This window comes from Lethenteron reissneri, chromosome 47 (genome assembly GCF_015708825.2).
Source record: "Lethenteron reissneri isolate LAM-NWPU_2019-01 chromosome 47, ASM1570882v1, whole genome shotgun sequence".
In the NCBI taxonomy this organism is placed as follows: Eukaryota; Metazoa; Chordata; class Hyperoartia; order Petromyzontiformes; family Petromyzontidae; genus Lethenteron; species Lethenteron reissneri.
This window is the reverse complement of record NC_083825.1, coordinates 4413058-4429128: the sequence shown is the minus strand read 5'-3', so window position 1 is coordinate 4429128 and position 16071 is coordinate 4413058. Positions and strand designations below refer to the sequence as shown.

The 16071-nt window shown below is 49.4% G+C and overlaps 1 protein-coding gene across 1 annotated transcript; it reads right to left on the bottom strand.

Moving 5' to 3' along the window:
- Window positions 1-6532: 6532 nt before the first annotated feature.
- On the bottom strand, window positions 6533-14007 carry LOC133354374 (amphiregulin-like). Its single transcript, XM_061571169.1, has 4 exons — window positions 13824-14007; window positions 12082-12613; window positions 10681-10836; window positions 6533-8591 (listed from the first exon to the last, which is right to left on the bottom strand). The coding sequence occupies exons 1-4, from the start codon at window positions 14005-14007 to the stop codon at window positions 8522-8524; spliced, it is 942 nt and encodes a 313-aa protein (XP_061427153.1). The 3' UTR covers window positions 6533-8521.
- Between the last annotated feature and the right edge of the window lie 2064 nt (window positions 14008-16071).

The following is a 16071-nucleotide window of genomic DNA, read 5'->3' as shown; positions in this document are numbered from 1 at the left end:
TTAGAGGAGGAAGGGCGCCTTGACAAGGAATTTGCATACCCAGGAAGGGCATCTCGCACCCCCGGGGGGCGAGGCATGAACCCCCAGGATTACGAACCACTGGCATAGAGAGAGAGAGAGAGGCGTGGAAAGCGCGCGTGCGCGTTCGGATTAAACTCAGAACCCAATTTTCTCTGCTTAGAAAATAATGAGGTTAGCTTGGTAGATTGCTTTTTAAATCCTTTATATTAAGTTGACTTGCTTGCTTGCTTGCGTGCTTGCGTGCTTGCTTGCTTGCTTACGACCGTGCAAATCTTTCGATCGTTTTTTAACCCACTTCCCGTGATCCAATCGAGCTGACATTTTGCACACAGACTCGTTGTGCGTGACAATTAATTTTCGTGAAAAAAATATTCCAAAATTTTACACTGTTTAGGGAAAATATATATATATTTAATTACCAATTGCTTAATGGTGGCAGACAATCATCTGACCCATAGGTGGCAGCCATCTCAAGCCAGAGGACGAGAGGACTCTAGCCGCCACACATATTAAGGATTTATAGTGAAACACTTTGTTTTTACGGGTTAATTTTTTGCAGGCTAGTTTATATGTTTTTCCCCCCTTTAATAAAGAGATTCGAAAGCACTTCTCCGCGTGCTGAAATTAGAAACACGGTGTTTCCTGGTTCAAATATAGATTTGTGTTTGCCCTCTCCTCTCTAGAACCCGATGAGTGCTGCTGCTGTGCGGACGGGTGATTGAACCTTATGGCGGGACCCCGGGGTCCCGAATAAACGGAAGTGAAAATCGTAAAAAAAAAGAAATGTATGTTTGGCCACTCCGTCTCACCGTGCACATGACTGCCGCGAGCCACGTGGCGCGGATCATTCTGTTGTCACGTCGTGTCCAAGCGCAGCAGCGAGGACGAATGCGCAGAAGAAACAAAACTTTGAAACTTTTATTCACGCATCGTGTAGAGCTCGTCGAGATGAACAGATCTCCGTGTCGTTCGCCTTCAACAGACATAAAAAAATGAACCCGTAAAAACTAAGTTTTTCACTATAAATCCTTTATATGCGTGGCATCGGTTTTATTTTATTATTCATTTCTGTTTTTCTTGAGTAAGAGTTTCATTTTCATCACATTGGTATTTTAAATTAAATATGAAAAAAAATCCTAAAAAGTGGAAAATTTTGGGGGGAAAATTTTTCACGAAAATAAATTGTCACGCACAACGAGTCTGTGTGCAAAATGTCAGCTCGATTGGATCACGGGAAGTGGGTTAAAAAAACGACCGAAAGATGTGCACGGTCGTAAGCGCGCAAGCAAGCAAGCAAGTGAACTTAATATAAAGGATTTAAAATAACGTCGCAACGCAGTTTATGCGAGAGCCGGGGTCCCGCCATGAGGTTCAAATGTCATTCTGTGAGACGTTTCGCGGTGTCACGCCTCGTGTGGCCCCCGCGGGGAGCACGGAATGAAATCGATTAGCCTCTCGCAGCCCACGAGTCGTAAGCTCCCACTCCCTATTGTATCGGAAGCTTGTCATCATTAGTTCGGCTTCAATTGCGATCATTGCTTGTGACAAGTGGTGATGCCGCTGTACGATTATGCGCCGATTAAACTGAGTTCGACTCCTCAAGTAAAAACATTCCTGCGGAAGGAGCTGGTAGGAACGTTGGGTTGCTCGGTCAATGGCCTGCAGGGTCAACGGCGGCGTTGTGTATTCCGCAAATATGCCCGACTGTGAGGGCGGGCACAAGTCGGCGTGAGTAGGTTAAACGTTGAGTTTTATAAGGGCACCACGGGGTGAGCAGCCCCTCCCCACCCAGCCCCACCCCTCCCACCCCCCACCCAGCCCCACCCTCCCCACCCAGCCCCTTCCCACCCTCCCCACCCAGCCCCTCTCCACCTTCCCCTCCCCACCCAGCCCCTCCCTCCCCACCCAGCCCCTCCCTGTACGACGGACGGACGGAGACAATAATCCCCTATGGGCTGGTGTAACCAGGAGGTTCCTACCAGTAAGAGGTCCAGCTCACAGTGGAATGTGTGTCATTCTCATCACGAGTGGCGTTTGACATCTGAATCTGAACGAAGTTTCTCGGGTCAAGGTGTCTGCCATCTCCATTGGCAGTTCTTAGCGAGTAAAGGAAATTCCAGATTACTATGGCGAGAAACGTATACCGTAGGACTCTCACTGTTGGCTTCCCACGACATTATCATTAGTTTAATTGGCCACGGAGGGATATGATTGATCATGCTTGATGATGCAATGATGGTGGTGGTTACTCTTGGGGGGAACGATGGCGTAGCGGTTAGCGCTACCCTGTGCTCCGAACCTGGCGACCCGGGTTCGATTCCCACTCACGGCCAACACCCAGTGACGATTATCTGAACCGGTCCTTGGGCCTCCCCTAGGTCGACTCTGCATCAAATGAGTACCTGGTGCGGTGTGTAAACATCGCCACTCGGGAGACAAAGGCGACCGGGCGTGGTGCTGGCCAATCACCGACTCGTGTGCTGTTCCGGCCTACATAGATGCTCGCCCCACAGTGGATATTTGTCTTTGGTTAGTGTTGTGGGTGGTATTGTTGGTGGTGTTGGTGGTGTTGTGAGTGGTGTTGTGAGTGGTGTTGGTGTTGTTGTTGTTGGTGGTGGTGTTGGTGGTGTTGTTGGTGGTGTTGGTGTTATGGGTGTTGTGGGTGTTGTTAGTGTTGTTGGTGTTGGTGTTGTTGTTGGTGTTGTTGGTGCTGGTGGTGTTGTTGGTGGTGGTGTTGTTGGTGTTGTTGCTGCTGTTGTTGTTGGTGTTGTTGTTGTTGGTGTTGTTGGTGTTGTTGTTGGTGTTGTTGGTGTTGTTGGTGCTGGTGGTGGTGGTGTTGGTGGTGGTGGTGTTGGTGGTGTTGGTGGTGTTGGTGGTAGTGTTGGTGGTGTTGGTGGTGGTGTTGTTGGTGGTGGTGTTGTTGTGTGTTGTTGTTGGTGTTGGTGGTGTTGTTGGTGGTGTTGGTGGTGTTGTTGGTGTTGTTGGTGTTGGTGGTGTTGGTGGTGGTTGGTGGTGGTTGTGATGATGATGATAATAGTTGGGATGCTGACGTTGGTGAAGATGGCAATGATGGTGGTGGTGGTGAAGATGACATCGATGATAATGATCAACATGGTAGCAATGGTGGTGACGATAGCCATTAGGATGATGATGTCAGTGGCAATGATGATCGGATTGATAATGATTATCTTGATGATGATGATATGCTGAATCGACGTCCATCCAGGAATTGAACTCATAACCTCTAGTTTGTAAGTCTAGAGTTCGAACCACAGTATATCAAGAGAAGATATACATGAAGAAGGTGCATTACCCGAAACGTCGCCTATATATTTTGTTTCCTCTTTAGGGCAGTGTTGTGAACGAATTAGTTTTATTTTATTTTATCTTCCGATCCAGTTCTGGTTTTCGTGTCGTTCCGTAGATTGACGCGTTCAATTGTTGCGATGGAAAATACGTGTTGCGTAATGCCCGGGCGCATTGAGAAAACCGGCCGTGGGTAGGAAGAAAAACGCGGCCTGGAGTTCCCTGGACTGGAGTTTCTGGTTTTGTAAATAAATGCGCGGACTTTGTCACGCTTTAGCTACGCAAGAAACGTGTGTTCTTATTGCTTTTTTTTGTTTCACTGCCGCGCCCGGAGATCGAACTATTACACAACAGAAGCATGAATATGCTCGCGTTACGATGAAGTGACCTGTTAAAACGTTAACTCGGTACATTAACTCGATTTCGTTTGCATCCGTTCAAATGTTCTCCCGGCCAAAACAACCACTTCATCACTGTCCTTCCGACTCGGTTTCCCGAATAAGCTCCCAGCACTTGGAGCAAAACGTCGGACATCGTGCCGAGAGGAGGTGTACGGCGTAACCGCGAGGACATCCCAGCAGCAACCTGCTGTTTATTGTTGATGTAATAACATCATCCTATTACGTAGAGAGAAAAAAAAGCGTGCGCTGACGTCTGTCCGGCAAAAACTTCAATCGACCAAATCCGGGCACCTTGAGCGTAGCGAGGGCAGAGCAGCGCTCAATGGGTGGTGAGTTAGGGCTCGTCTGACACACTCATGTAACTTTCTCTTGCATTTTCGTCTGTGTCGGGTTTGTTTTCCCTAATTAGTTTTAGCGACAAGGGGTTAATCCCACTGGGATTGTCCAGTGAAGCGCTGTAGGGGAGGCTTCGTGCGAATGACGCTGTATACAAAACGGAGTTTTACTTGGTTTCACATGTCGGCTTTCGCGATCAATATTGTCCATAATGTGGGTTTTTGTAAATGTTTCTAAATGGCGTGGGTTTACTCTCCAACACACCGGTGTGCTGCTGTACTCGTAACGAATTGGCCACGTTTTGTTTCCGTGACAAACCTTGCAAATTGGCTGCGTTGGGTAGTGCCAGGTTGAACGACACGTTCATATTTACGCGATCTACCCCCAAAAAACCTCGATTATGAGTGGTACTTTCTGAGCTGATGTTAACCACGTGGCCAAAAGAAAAACAGTCGAAGTGAATTTCCGCTCAAAATGAGAATTGCTGCAATACCCGAAACGTCACACATTGTTAATATATTGTTTTAACACTTGTTTCCCTTTCGATTTAAAGCTTTCGTGACTGCAGGAATTCATCTTCTTGGTTCTTTCGGTGAAGTCACGTAGAAGGGAAATAATAAAATTAAACATAATAAAATAAAATAATAAAATAAAATAATAAAATAATATAATAATATTTTATTTTATTATTTTTATTATTTCCCTTCTAGGTGACTTTACCGAAAGAACCAAAAAGTTGTTTCCCTTTGTAAGGCCACGGTGTGGTTGACAAATGCGTGCTCTCTTTGGCTGTGCGTGCGCGACCACTAGCAACGCAGCAGCAGCAGCATTAAAGTCACCAAATGATGTTTAATTCGTAAGAATGTTTCTACCCTTTCTGGCAATAAAACAGTTGTGTTAAGATACTCATTTGGTTCTGTCGGTAAAGTCACGTAGGTAGAAAAACAATAGATCACGACGTTTCGATCGCAACACAAGCGATCGTCATCAGGTGGGACAACTGCAGCAAGAAAAAAAAACTGCTGCTTCTTTTTTGTTGTTGCGATAGAAACGTCGTGATCTATTGTTTTTCTACCTACGTGACTTTTACCGAAAGAACCAAAGAGTATGGATTCCTGCAGTCACGAAAGCTTCAAATCAAGTGTGTTAAGATGTTAAAACACCAAACAGAAACCTTTTGCAAGGAATCATCTCTGCATTAACCACGCACATACTTGTGGTGAACATGCAAACACAAGACTATGCAAACACTACCAGAGCAAGTCCGTGCGTGGTTAATTCAGACAAGATTCCTCGCAAAAGGTTTCTCTTTGGTGTTTTTTTACATCTTAACACACCCGTGTTATTGCCAGAAAGGGCGAAATCAATTCTTGTACAGATAGTCCCCGAGTTACGATGGTCCGATCTTACGATATTATCGATCTTACGATGGCGATAGCGATACGACAAAATGTATGTCAAATATTTTTTATAGCAGATAGGATTGTTTCCTGAAAAAACGTTCTATTCAATTGGAGTTCATATGGGTAGGTAAGAATTTACCCTTTTTTTACTTTACATTTTACTGTGCAATACAGTATTGTAATTCATAAATACAGTATATAGTTTATACAGTACGGTACTATAAATTGCTCTCTTTTGCTAAATTATCACTATTCTTTAAGACTCCTGGGTAGGCTAGGCCATCTTCGACTTACGATATTTTTGACTTACGATGGGGTCGTCATAACGCATCTCCATCGTAATGAGAGGACTGCCTGTATTTTGATACTGGAAAGAAAGGTCCAATAGTGTTTACTTTTGAGCCAGAGGAAGTCGAAATTCTACATTGCTATGGCGGGGAGGCGGTGGGGGGAGTCAAACCCATCGGACAACCACTGTTGACTTCCCCCAAAGAGTTATGCGACTTCATTGTATCGACCCCGGAGGGATGATGGATTTGAACTCGTGCAACCTTGCCGCCCAGCCACGTGACCATTTCGCGTGACGATCTCGATTCGACGAGCGCATTTGGTTATGTACGGTGCGAAAGAAGTTCAACACACATACTGCACACATACATACATTCAGACACACATACATACATTCAGACATACATACATACATTCAGACATACATACATTCAGACATACATACATACATTCAGACATACATACATACATTCAGACATACATACATATGGCTGGCATTTCTGCATCTTCATCTTCAATCCGAACCGGATGCAATAACTTCATTCAACTTTTAATTGCATCATCGTCTTCATCATACATCAACAAGATTATCCATAAATAATCAATAAATCCACTGCTGGATGAAAGAGTCCACTTGACATTTTTTTTGTACAAAGATATTATTTAATCCATCATCAGCACATTTAATTTACAAAAATAACTCAAAAGCTTTGAGCATAACATAAATTACCACTGCTTTCTCTTAAATACGTTACTTAAACTCACGTGTATTGTGTATTTTTAAAAAATTCTCCCACTGGCAGTGTTTGTTATACAGCTAAATATTATAATACTGGTGACTGCGTAAATTGCATGTAACAGCCTCCATACCGCACCCGTTCCAACACTTGCTTGCAAACGAGAGTCCTATACTCAGACTTTAGTCCCCAACACTCTGATTCAGCAGTAGCAACACTGAGATGCCTTGCTTGTGCCCCTTATTACCGCATTCTCAGGACTAGAAGACGCACCGTTTGTTTTAAATAAACGGAGTGGTGGCGCAACGGTAGCACGCGTCCCTCTGAACCCGGTGAGCCGAGTTTGATTGCCGCTCACGGCCAACACCGGTGGCGATTATCTGAACCTGTCCTGGGCCTCCCCTAGGTCGACTCAGCCTCAAATTAGTACCTGGTGCGATGTGTCAACATCGCCACTAGGGAAACAAAGGCGGCCGGGCGTGGTGCTGGCCACCCATCGGCCTTCATAGGTGCTTGCTAACAGCACTTGCCCCAATAGCCTGTTAAGGCTATACGGGGACTCGTTATCTTTGTGTTTCTTTTGAAAATTGGCCTCTACCACAAAGGTCAGGGTGTCAAAGTGCGTTTGTTCCGATTGAACAATGAACAACGCCACGCAATAATTTGTCTTCTCAACCATTGTCTCAATCGTGGACTCTCGTTATGAGCATTGACCTTATACTTTGACCAACACTAGGCTGTTGTCATCTTGTGTGTGTGGCAGATGGGTGTGTGTGTGTGGGGGGGGGGGAGCGGCAGTGCAGAGGTGATTAAGTGGTGAGCGCGCTGCGCTATGAACCCGGCCTCCCGAGTTCGATTCCCGCTCAGGGCTAACAAACGCCGACGAATATCTGAACCGGTTCGACTCAGCCTCAAACGAGTACCTGGTACGGTGTTTAAACATCGCCACGAGAGAGACAAAGGCGGCCGGGCGTGGTGCTGGCCACCCACCCCCTCGTGTGTCGGACCGGCATTCATAGGTGCCGCTCGCTAACAGCACTTGCCCCAATAGTCTGTTAAGGCTACACGGGGTGTCTTTGTCTGTGCTATTTATGTGTATGTCAGCGTGTCCCTGTGTGTGTACCCTTGCGTGTCTGTGCGAGCATGTATGTGTTTCCTTCAGAGGTGTGCTCGCTAACAGCACTTGCCCTGATATTCTGTAGAGCTATACGGGAGATCTTTGTGTTTGTCCAGTGTGTGTATGAGACAAATATACACAGATGTCACGAAGGAACTCAATAATCCAAACCTACATAACGGTTTATGTGTTCACACATATATATACAATATATATAAATAACAGTATTTAACATAACGTGGTGTGTGTCTATCTATGTTCATATGTGGTGGCTATCATCTCCCTCCACTTATCTCCCTAAAAGATAACGGCTGAAAAGGCGACATTCCTATGAGAGCCACCGATGTTTGTCCACGCACACACACACGTACACACGTGCACGCACACACACACGTGTGCACACGCGTGCTTGCGTACACACACACGCACACACACACATACACACGCGCACGCACGCACACACACGCACACACACGTGTGCACAAGCGTGCTTGCGTGCACACACGCACACACACACATACACACGCGCACGCACACACACATACACACGCGCGCGCACGCACACACACGCACACACACGTGTGCACAAGCGTGCTTGCGTGCACACACGCACACACACACATACACACGCGCACGCACACACACATACACACGCGCACGCACTCACACACGTGTACACACGCGTGCTTGCGTACACACACACGCACACACATTGAAATGCGGTTGACCCTAAGATATGGCTCCTGGTTGCATACTGGGGATCGCGTGAATCGCCGACATGGACCGGGGCTTGTTTGGCTGAGCGTCTTCAGTAGGAGTCGTGAATTGCACTTGGGCAGTGTTTTTGTCTCTCTTCCTCTCTCTCTCTTCACACGGCGTCTCGAGATCTTCGTCTGTCTCTCTCTCTCCTCTTTAGTTGCGACCATCGCGGTATTTCCCAGTCAGCGACTCCAGGTCCATGTCTCTCCTCCTTTTCGACCGCCTGCTGGAAAGAACACAGTGAAGGAAATTCATTAGGAAGAAGAAGAATACGAAGAAGAATAATAATACTAAGAAGTAGAATACGAAGATGAATACTAAGAAGAAGAATACGAAGATGAAGAATTCGAATAAAAATAAAGAAGAAGAAATAAGAGAATACGAAGACAAAAAAGACGAAAAAGAAAAAAGGATGAAAAGAAGAAGTAGAAAAAATCTTTCCGTAAATAGATTAACCGGGTTATGAACCGCGTGAACACTCACGAAACCAGCATAGAGTCAAATTTACAAGAGCAATCTGGCAGTGGTTGAAAGCAACGGTGACCGCCGCTGCTGCTGTGCATGTGGATAGGTGCTCGCTAACAGCACTTGCCCCAGCAGTCTGTGAAGGCTATAATGGGGGGGAGGACCTTTATCTTTGTGTGTGTGTGTAATATCCCAGTGGAGCAATTTGCGGTGTACAGTAATTTTGTAATTTGGCAAAACTTTGAGTCTGATGTTGTCACGCGATGGACTACTTTTGCGAATGACGTCATGGGGGTTGGTGGGGAGGGGGTGGAGGTCTTTAACGTCCCTCTGTGAAGCAGAGTAGGCACGCTGTCATATAACGGCGATGACGCCCGCGATGACAACAAGTGTGTTCGCGTGATTCGAGCCGTTATGGTGTGCCTCTGCGCCACTGCCAACGCAATATCGACAAAGAGCGAGTCGTGAAACCAGACTCTCAAGTGCGCCATATTCAATGCTTTAAAAACATTAAACAAGGTCCCGCATTATATTTGGCTAAATGATAAAAGTCTATTTCGTCGAAGCGTGTTGAACGCTATTTGCGGGAGCATGTAAGAAAGTCGTTCTGCGACGTCATCTTCCCCCACCCCACCCCCCCGGGCCGGTTTCTCCAACGCACAGAGCGATGGACTGCGAGCTGCGGTGATGATGACCGGATATTTGGGGAATCGCCATCGTCATCGCCGTGGTCTATGCGGGCGGGGGCTCTTATCGCGTGAACAACGGGGTCGGCTTCAAAAGCCATCACTGCCGCACTCACTCCCCACCCATCCCCACTCGCCACCCACCCACCCACTTCGATAGCCATCAACCCTTGGACTCGACGCAACGCCTTGTTTCCATTGCTCACCGTGACCACGTAAAGGGGTTTTTTTTGTTCGTTAGTTACTTACGTCACGGGTGATAAACGAGATAACTTTTTTTGCCTTTTACCCGAAAGATGTTTACTTTGTGGGACGTGCATCTGAGTGAATCTACGGCCCTTGCGTGACGCGCGCTCTCCCCTGGCCAACGCCGAACGACCGAACGACCGATCGAATTTATTCCTTGCAACCTGGTCGTGACAAGTCACGTTCCACCAGTCGATTGCATCTCCCACAGCCCTCGAATCCGCCCGTCCACGCCGCCGCTGACGGAAAGGACCCTGGGTAGCTCTGGAGAGGCTTTCTCAAGGCTGCTTTGGGCCTACTCCCGGAAGAATCGGGAGTAACCCACACTCTAACCCACACCGCACTTGACCGGCCGATCAACTAACTGCAGTGCGTTCCTTTGCACTGGCGTGGTGAAAAGACACGGCGATTTCAAGAAACTTGCCCCGTTCTTTCAACTGGAATCGTACCGATACCATCCGGGGGTGCTGCTAACCCGCGACGCCGCTGTAGCAGCACCAACACGGTAGTTTGAATGACTTTGCCACGAGATGTTGTTGTTCGCGGTTCCTCGTTGCAATGCCACGCGCTCTGTGCATTGCGCGTCGTCGCTGCGCAAGGCACCAGGTCCACATTCCGATCAGCTGTCACCACGGGACGGTGAACAAAGGCTGCGGACCCCCTGTGCGTACAGATTGTGACGCACAGGGGACACCTGCTACTCGGTTTGGAAGGGGGGGGGGTGCGACGGTGGGGGGGGGGGGCGTCAGCTGGTGGGGGAGGGGGTCCCCTTTGCAGGCTCTTTTTTTAAGGGCCGCAGTCTGATTTACGCGCGTGTGGGTGGCTATTGCCTTTGTTGTCATTAGTGCTGTGGCTTTCATTCTGAGATTCACGACCGATATTCCTCCGTCTCGTCCCGTTTTGCGGGATGCTCACCTAAAGAGGATGGAGGTGACGGCGCAGACGATGAGGGCCAGGCACGAGATGACCAGGGCAGCCAGAGCGATGGTCCTCGTGTGGAGGTTATTCTCCTCCTTTGTGACGGGCAGAATCACCGACTCGCACCTCATGCCCATGTAACCTGAGTCACATCTGTACGCATGAGAGGGGGGGCGGCAAGGGACAGAGAGGGCTGTTAGGTGTCGGTCACGCACAGTTATACAGGGTGCTTTAAAAAATTGTGAAACTTATAGGGGACTACCGTTTTGAATTGAAAAAGAACGGATAATACGCCGTGACATGATAACAAGTGTAATGTTGATAGCTTCAAAAAGTCAAAGTCTCCACTTGTTGGCCATCATTGTCAACGCGCGCCTCGAATCTTCTCCAGGTGGTCTCCAGAGCAAATTCTCAGAAGTGTTAAAAACAATTTAAGCGCCCCAAAACACGTGGGACTTTGGTCCAACGGTTGTACACACGTACCAACGTTATAGGCTAACGTTGGGCAAACGTTGAGCCAACAACGTTCAGCCAGAAACTGCAATGGCGTGAGCCAGAAATTGCACGGGACCCACCCTTCCCCATCTACCCACATACACACACAATCGTGAATGATACACAAAATAATACCACGTTCATAACACAGAGCCATTGGGCAAGCCACCGCTGGCTGAACCCCTGTCCGCGCCACGTGGCACGCGATTGTACTTTGACAATCCGCCGGTCAGTGCGCGTGGGTATAGGCTAAGGGAGCATAGATGCGGTCGAACCAGGGGGTATGCAAGTAGAGTACAACAACGACGGATCTCGCTGCGCCTCCAATCGCGCCCCTGTTTGTGCGAGGTGGACAAAGCCATCCGAGTGCCGCACCAAGCCAGGCTCGAGGCCTTCCGAGATTACACGAGATCACGTGGCGTATTCCCCGTCGTGTACGTATGTTGAACTTCTTTCGCGCCGTACGTAGCCGACTGTGCCAATCAGAGGCTTTGCAGAGCGCTACTTGTATACGCAGGCCGATTTCCAATAATGCCGTGCATATTCGATTGTGCGTTGCTGGATGATTTCCTCACCACCGAAACTGCATGCATGCATGGAGCCAATGTTTGTCCCGTTTATCAATCACGTCGTCCCATTTACCAATTTGACATTGATGATAAATCATCGACATTGATGATAACTCGTCAATATCATCAACATGGTCATTACGATTACGCACCAGGAGCACGGTCATCATCAAGCAGCAGTAATATCAACAGCCGCAAAATCATATCCAACAATAACCACCAACATCATCAACAGGAGCAGCGACACCACCATCACCACTACGACCACCACCGCCGTCAAGCCTCATCCTCAAATCACGTGACCCGAGCGCCTTTGTCTCTCCCCTCTACTTACATGCATTGGGGCTCCTGCAGCGCATCGGCGAAGCGGCACGTGCCGCGCACGCAGTAGTTCGGCTCGGGGCATTCCGAGAAGTGGCCACGCGTCTGGCTCTCGCCCTTCGGCTGATCCTTCTTCTTCTTCCCGTCGTTCGACTTCTTCTTCCCCTTGCCCTTCTTATTCCCCTTGCCCTTCTTCTTGCCCTCGCCCGTCTTCTTGCCCTTCTTGCCCTTCGCGACGGGAGGCTTGCTCGGCAGCGTGGGACCCGCGCGCACGGCCGCCATCAGGTGCTCCGTTTCAAAACGCCCTTCGGACGCGCCGCTCATCTCGTAGTCAACGTCCTCCGCGTCGCTGAAGTTTTCATCGTCGTAGTCGCTGTAGTGTTCTTCGTCGTCGTCGCTGTAGTCTTCGTCGTCTTCGGGGAGAGGGCGCGGAGATAATTCGTGGCCAGGGGGCGGCGAGGAGACGGCGGGAGGACTCTCCTCTGGTCGGGTCGCGACGGTGCCGGCTCTCGGGGGAAGATCATTGTCGGTTCTGCTCAGCACAACTGGAAGACAGGGGTGGGGGTGGGGGGGGGGAGATTCGTCATTTTGAGTATAAGCAGCAGCAGCCAGCGCCTCCAACAATTGCCCGAGCTCCGCGATCCTCTCCATGTCCCGAAGCTTTTCGGGCAATGTTCTAAGCGTTTACCATCAGCAGCAGCAGTGCCCCTCATTTCGTGATCTCTGCATCTTAGCGGTGGTAAAAAAAAATCGTGCAGACGCAAAGCTTTGAAGCGTCCCCCCCCCCCCCCCGTTCTCTTATCGTCAACGCTTTGTCGCAGCCCTCGCCGGAGTTTCTGAACGCACACTCGCGGGTGTCCCATTTCATGCCCACGATCGTGCCGGTGCTTGTAACGAAGCACAACGCTCACACGAAACTGGTTTGTGTCTCGGTGCGCGCGCGCGCGCGTCTGTGTCTTTGTGCGGCTGCATCTGCCCGCGGGTGTCTCGTGCGAGCGCGCGCGAGCAAATGCGTTACGAGCACTCGCGAAACAGCGCTAGCCCCCAACAGTCTGTTGAGGCTATACGGGGGATCTTTGTCTATGCCGTACGTATGTGTCGTCCGTGTGTAACGTGTGTGTGTGTCGTTCCGTGTGTACCGTGGGGAGCGGTAGTGTAGCGGTGAATGCTACGCTGCGCTATAAACCCGGCGACCCGAGTTCGATTCCCGCTCACGGCCAACACCAACAGTGACGATTATTTGAACCGGTCCTGTACCTCCCTTAGGTCGACTCAGCCTCAAATGAGTACCTGGTGCGGTGTGTAAACATCGCCACTGGGGAGACAAAGGCGACCGGGCGTGGTGCTGGCCACCCACCCCGTCGTGTTCCGTTCCGGCCTTTATAGGTGCTACTCGCTAACAGCACTTGCCCCTGCAGTCTGTTAAGGCTACACGGGGGATCTTTGTCTTTTTTGTGTAATTGGAGCGGCGGCGCAGCAGTTGACGCACCGCGCCGCGTGCATACATCCGGTGGTCTCGATCCAATTCCCGATCACGACTAACGCCGAAACACCGATCACTTCTGAAGCCGTTCTGTGCCTCCCTTAGGTCCACTCAGCCTTAAGCGACAACTCCATACTCTGCATAGACATCGGCACCAGCGAGGCCAGCGCTGCCCGCACCGCACCGTCGCCCGGGTCCGACCTTAATTGGTGCTCGCTAACAGCACTTGCCCCCCCAACAGCATGTTTGTCCGCGCGTAGTTGAAAACTCACCCGCAACGGAGAGAATCCAGAGGAGAAGAACGAGCGAAGTTTGCGTCTTCATCGTGAGTCTGAGCGTCAGTGAGAAGTGGAACTGCGAGCGATCGGTCTCCGCGTGCGCACCGACTTTGCTCTTGCGCTCGACACTGGCGAATAGAGGGAATGCACCCTGGGCCCTCCTTATATACACACACATCGGCCGCCGCCGCCTTTGTGTGGCGCGATCCGTGAGTAAGCTTCCCCCCTCCCACTCATCCTCTCTCCTCCTCCCCCCTCTTATTTTTTTTTCATTATTCCGCCTACGCCCCACCACCAGCAGCAGCACCGGTACTCCCTCTCCTCCCGTATCGGTGATGCTGTTGGTGCTGTTCGTACAGCTGTTGCTAAAGTACAAGCGCAGTAGTAAGTAGTACCATGATCCCGTCAACACACGTGCAGTTAACAAGGGCTGCATTGATATCTGTGCAATTATGTATAAAGGTATTTATTCGACATCCGTGTACAACCAAAAGTAGTCAGAAGTATGATCAACACCAGAACGAGGACATTAATAGTCAACAATTAGCTGACTCCGCTATGAAACGTGACCCCCCCCCCCGCCCCGCCACCACCAGCTGGCCCGGTTCGCTGCCACGATCGATGTATAACGCACAGGTAACGGCGGTGCGTCGCCTTGCGTAGACTTAATAGGCGACGTTTCGGGCTATGGGCCCCCTTTCACAACACAGAGATTGCCAGAGAGAGGCCACTCGAAACATGATAAGCGACACCATTGGAACCTCATTTGCCAGTAAAAAATATGATAATTATTTTTTTTACCCTACTATCTGGCAACTCATTGTAAAAAGGTGTCAGTTTTGTTGCCAGATAGAAGGGTAAAAAACAATTATGATAGGCGACGTTTCAGGCAATGGCCCTTCCCAGTACATAGAAAAACCCCGCTACCCCCCCCCCCCCACCATGGCATGTCTCCTGTAAAAAAGGGCCATTGGCTGAAACGTCGAAAATTATATATTCTAAAGAAGTATTGTATAGAGCATTGGTGATGAATGCCTTGATGAGTTTATTTAACCTCTTGTTGTAACAGCTCTCTCGCTGCTTCAACAGTTCTACTGCTGGAATATTTTTTCCGCCTGAGGTCGACCGCTTGTGTTGCGATCGAAACGTCGTTATATATTATTTTATATTTTATTTTTATACCTACGTACCGAAAGAACCAAGGAGTATGGATTCCTGCAGTCACGATAGCTTCAAATCAAGATTGCTGAGTTTTGTTGGAGTTGTCAGCTGTGATTGTGCCACAACCGCAAACGCAGCATCATCATCACGATGCAATCGGTTTGACGCGTGTACAAGGTGTAGTCCTCCTGTCCGTGTACACGGAGGGTCTCAGCCGAGATTGCGAGTATGGCCGGCCCTCTGCGCCAATCCACTGCTGGATGACAGCGTGTTTTTTTTTTCCCCACGCCGAGCGGGTCATGGAAGGTAATGAACTGCACGTTACTACTCTGGTCAGTGCGATGTTGTTGAAGGCGGGGGGAGCATAGACGTACAGTACAACAGTGGATTTTTTTTTAATTTCCTGCATTACCTACTGTTTACTACCTATGGCACATTGGCATGCGCAGTGGTCGGACTGCGCTCAACGTGAACGTGATCCAGGCTCAGGTGCCTGCTTAGCTCTCGAGATCCGACAGCGTCGGCCGTATTCCAGGTGATTTGGTCATAACAAGATTGCGAATATTGTGACAACTGTGGGTTAGTCAGTGCCAGTGGTTCACAGAGCGAACGCGGATATTTATCTTGATCGCAGTGAGTTGGGGTGGGGTGGGTGGGGGGAGCGGTGGCACGAGCGGTTTTACGCAACGCATCGTGAATCCGGCGGCCCGCGTTCGATTCCCGGAAAAGGGGGTTTTAGTAAATCCTGGGCCCCAACCCGTGTTAACCAACTCGCATCTACGTGGGTGCTCAAGACTGGTCAAATAACTCCCATGACCCACACGGCGTGGGGAAGAGGGGGGTGGAGTGGCTCATCCAGCAATGTCAAGTGGAAGTAAACGACATTATACAACGCGTTAAACTCCGTTTACAGATACGCGGATGGTCACGATCAGTGCGATGAGATGACACACGAACGAGCGGGTGGGATGGTCATGCAGAGGCACGTAGAGATTTGATTTGAGATATCTCTTGAAGCCAGCTGATCTGCGAGATGGCAGTACGGCAAGTGGGTTCGCCTACGTACCCAGGCGTTGTGTGT

Excerpts from the sequence above, each read along its gene's own strand:
- LOC133354374 (XM_061571169.1), bottom strand. The coding sequence starts at position 14,007 with ATGTGTGTGTATATAAGGAGGGCCCAGGGTGCATTCCCTCTATTCGCC. Across the intron at positions 12,614-13,823 it reads CTGGATTCTCTCCGTTGCGG|TTGTGCTGAGCAGAACCGAC; the intron begins GTGAGTTTTCAA and ends CCTGTCTTCCAG. Across the intron at positions 8,592-10,680 it reads GTCACCTCCATCCTCTTTAG|GCGGTCGAAAAGGAGGAGAG; the intron begins GTGAGCATCCCG and ends TCTTTCCAGCAG.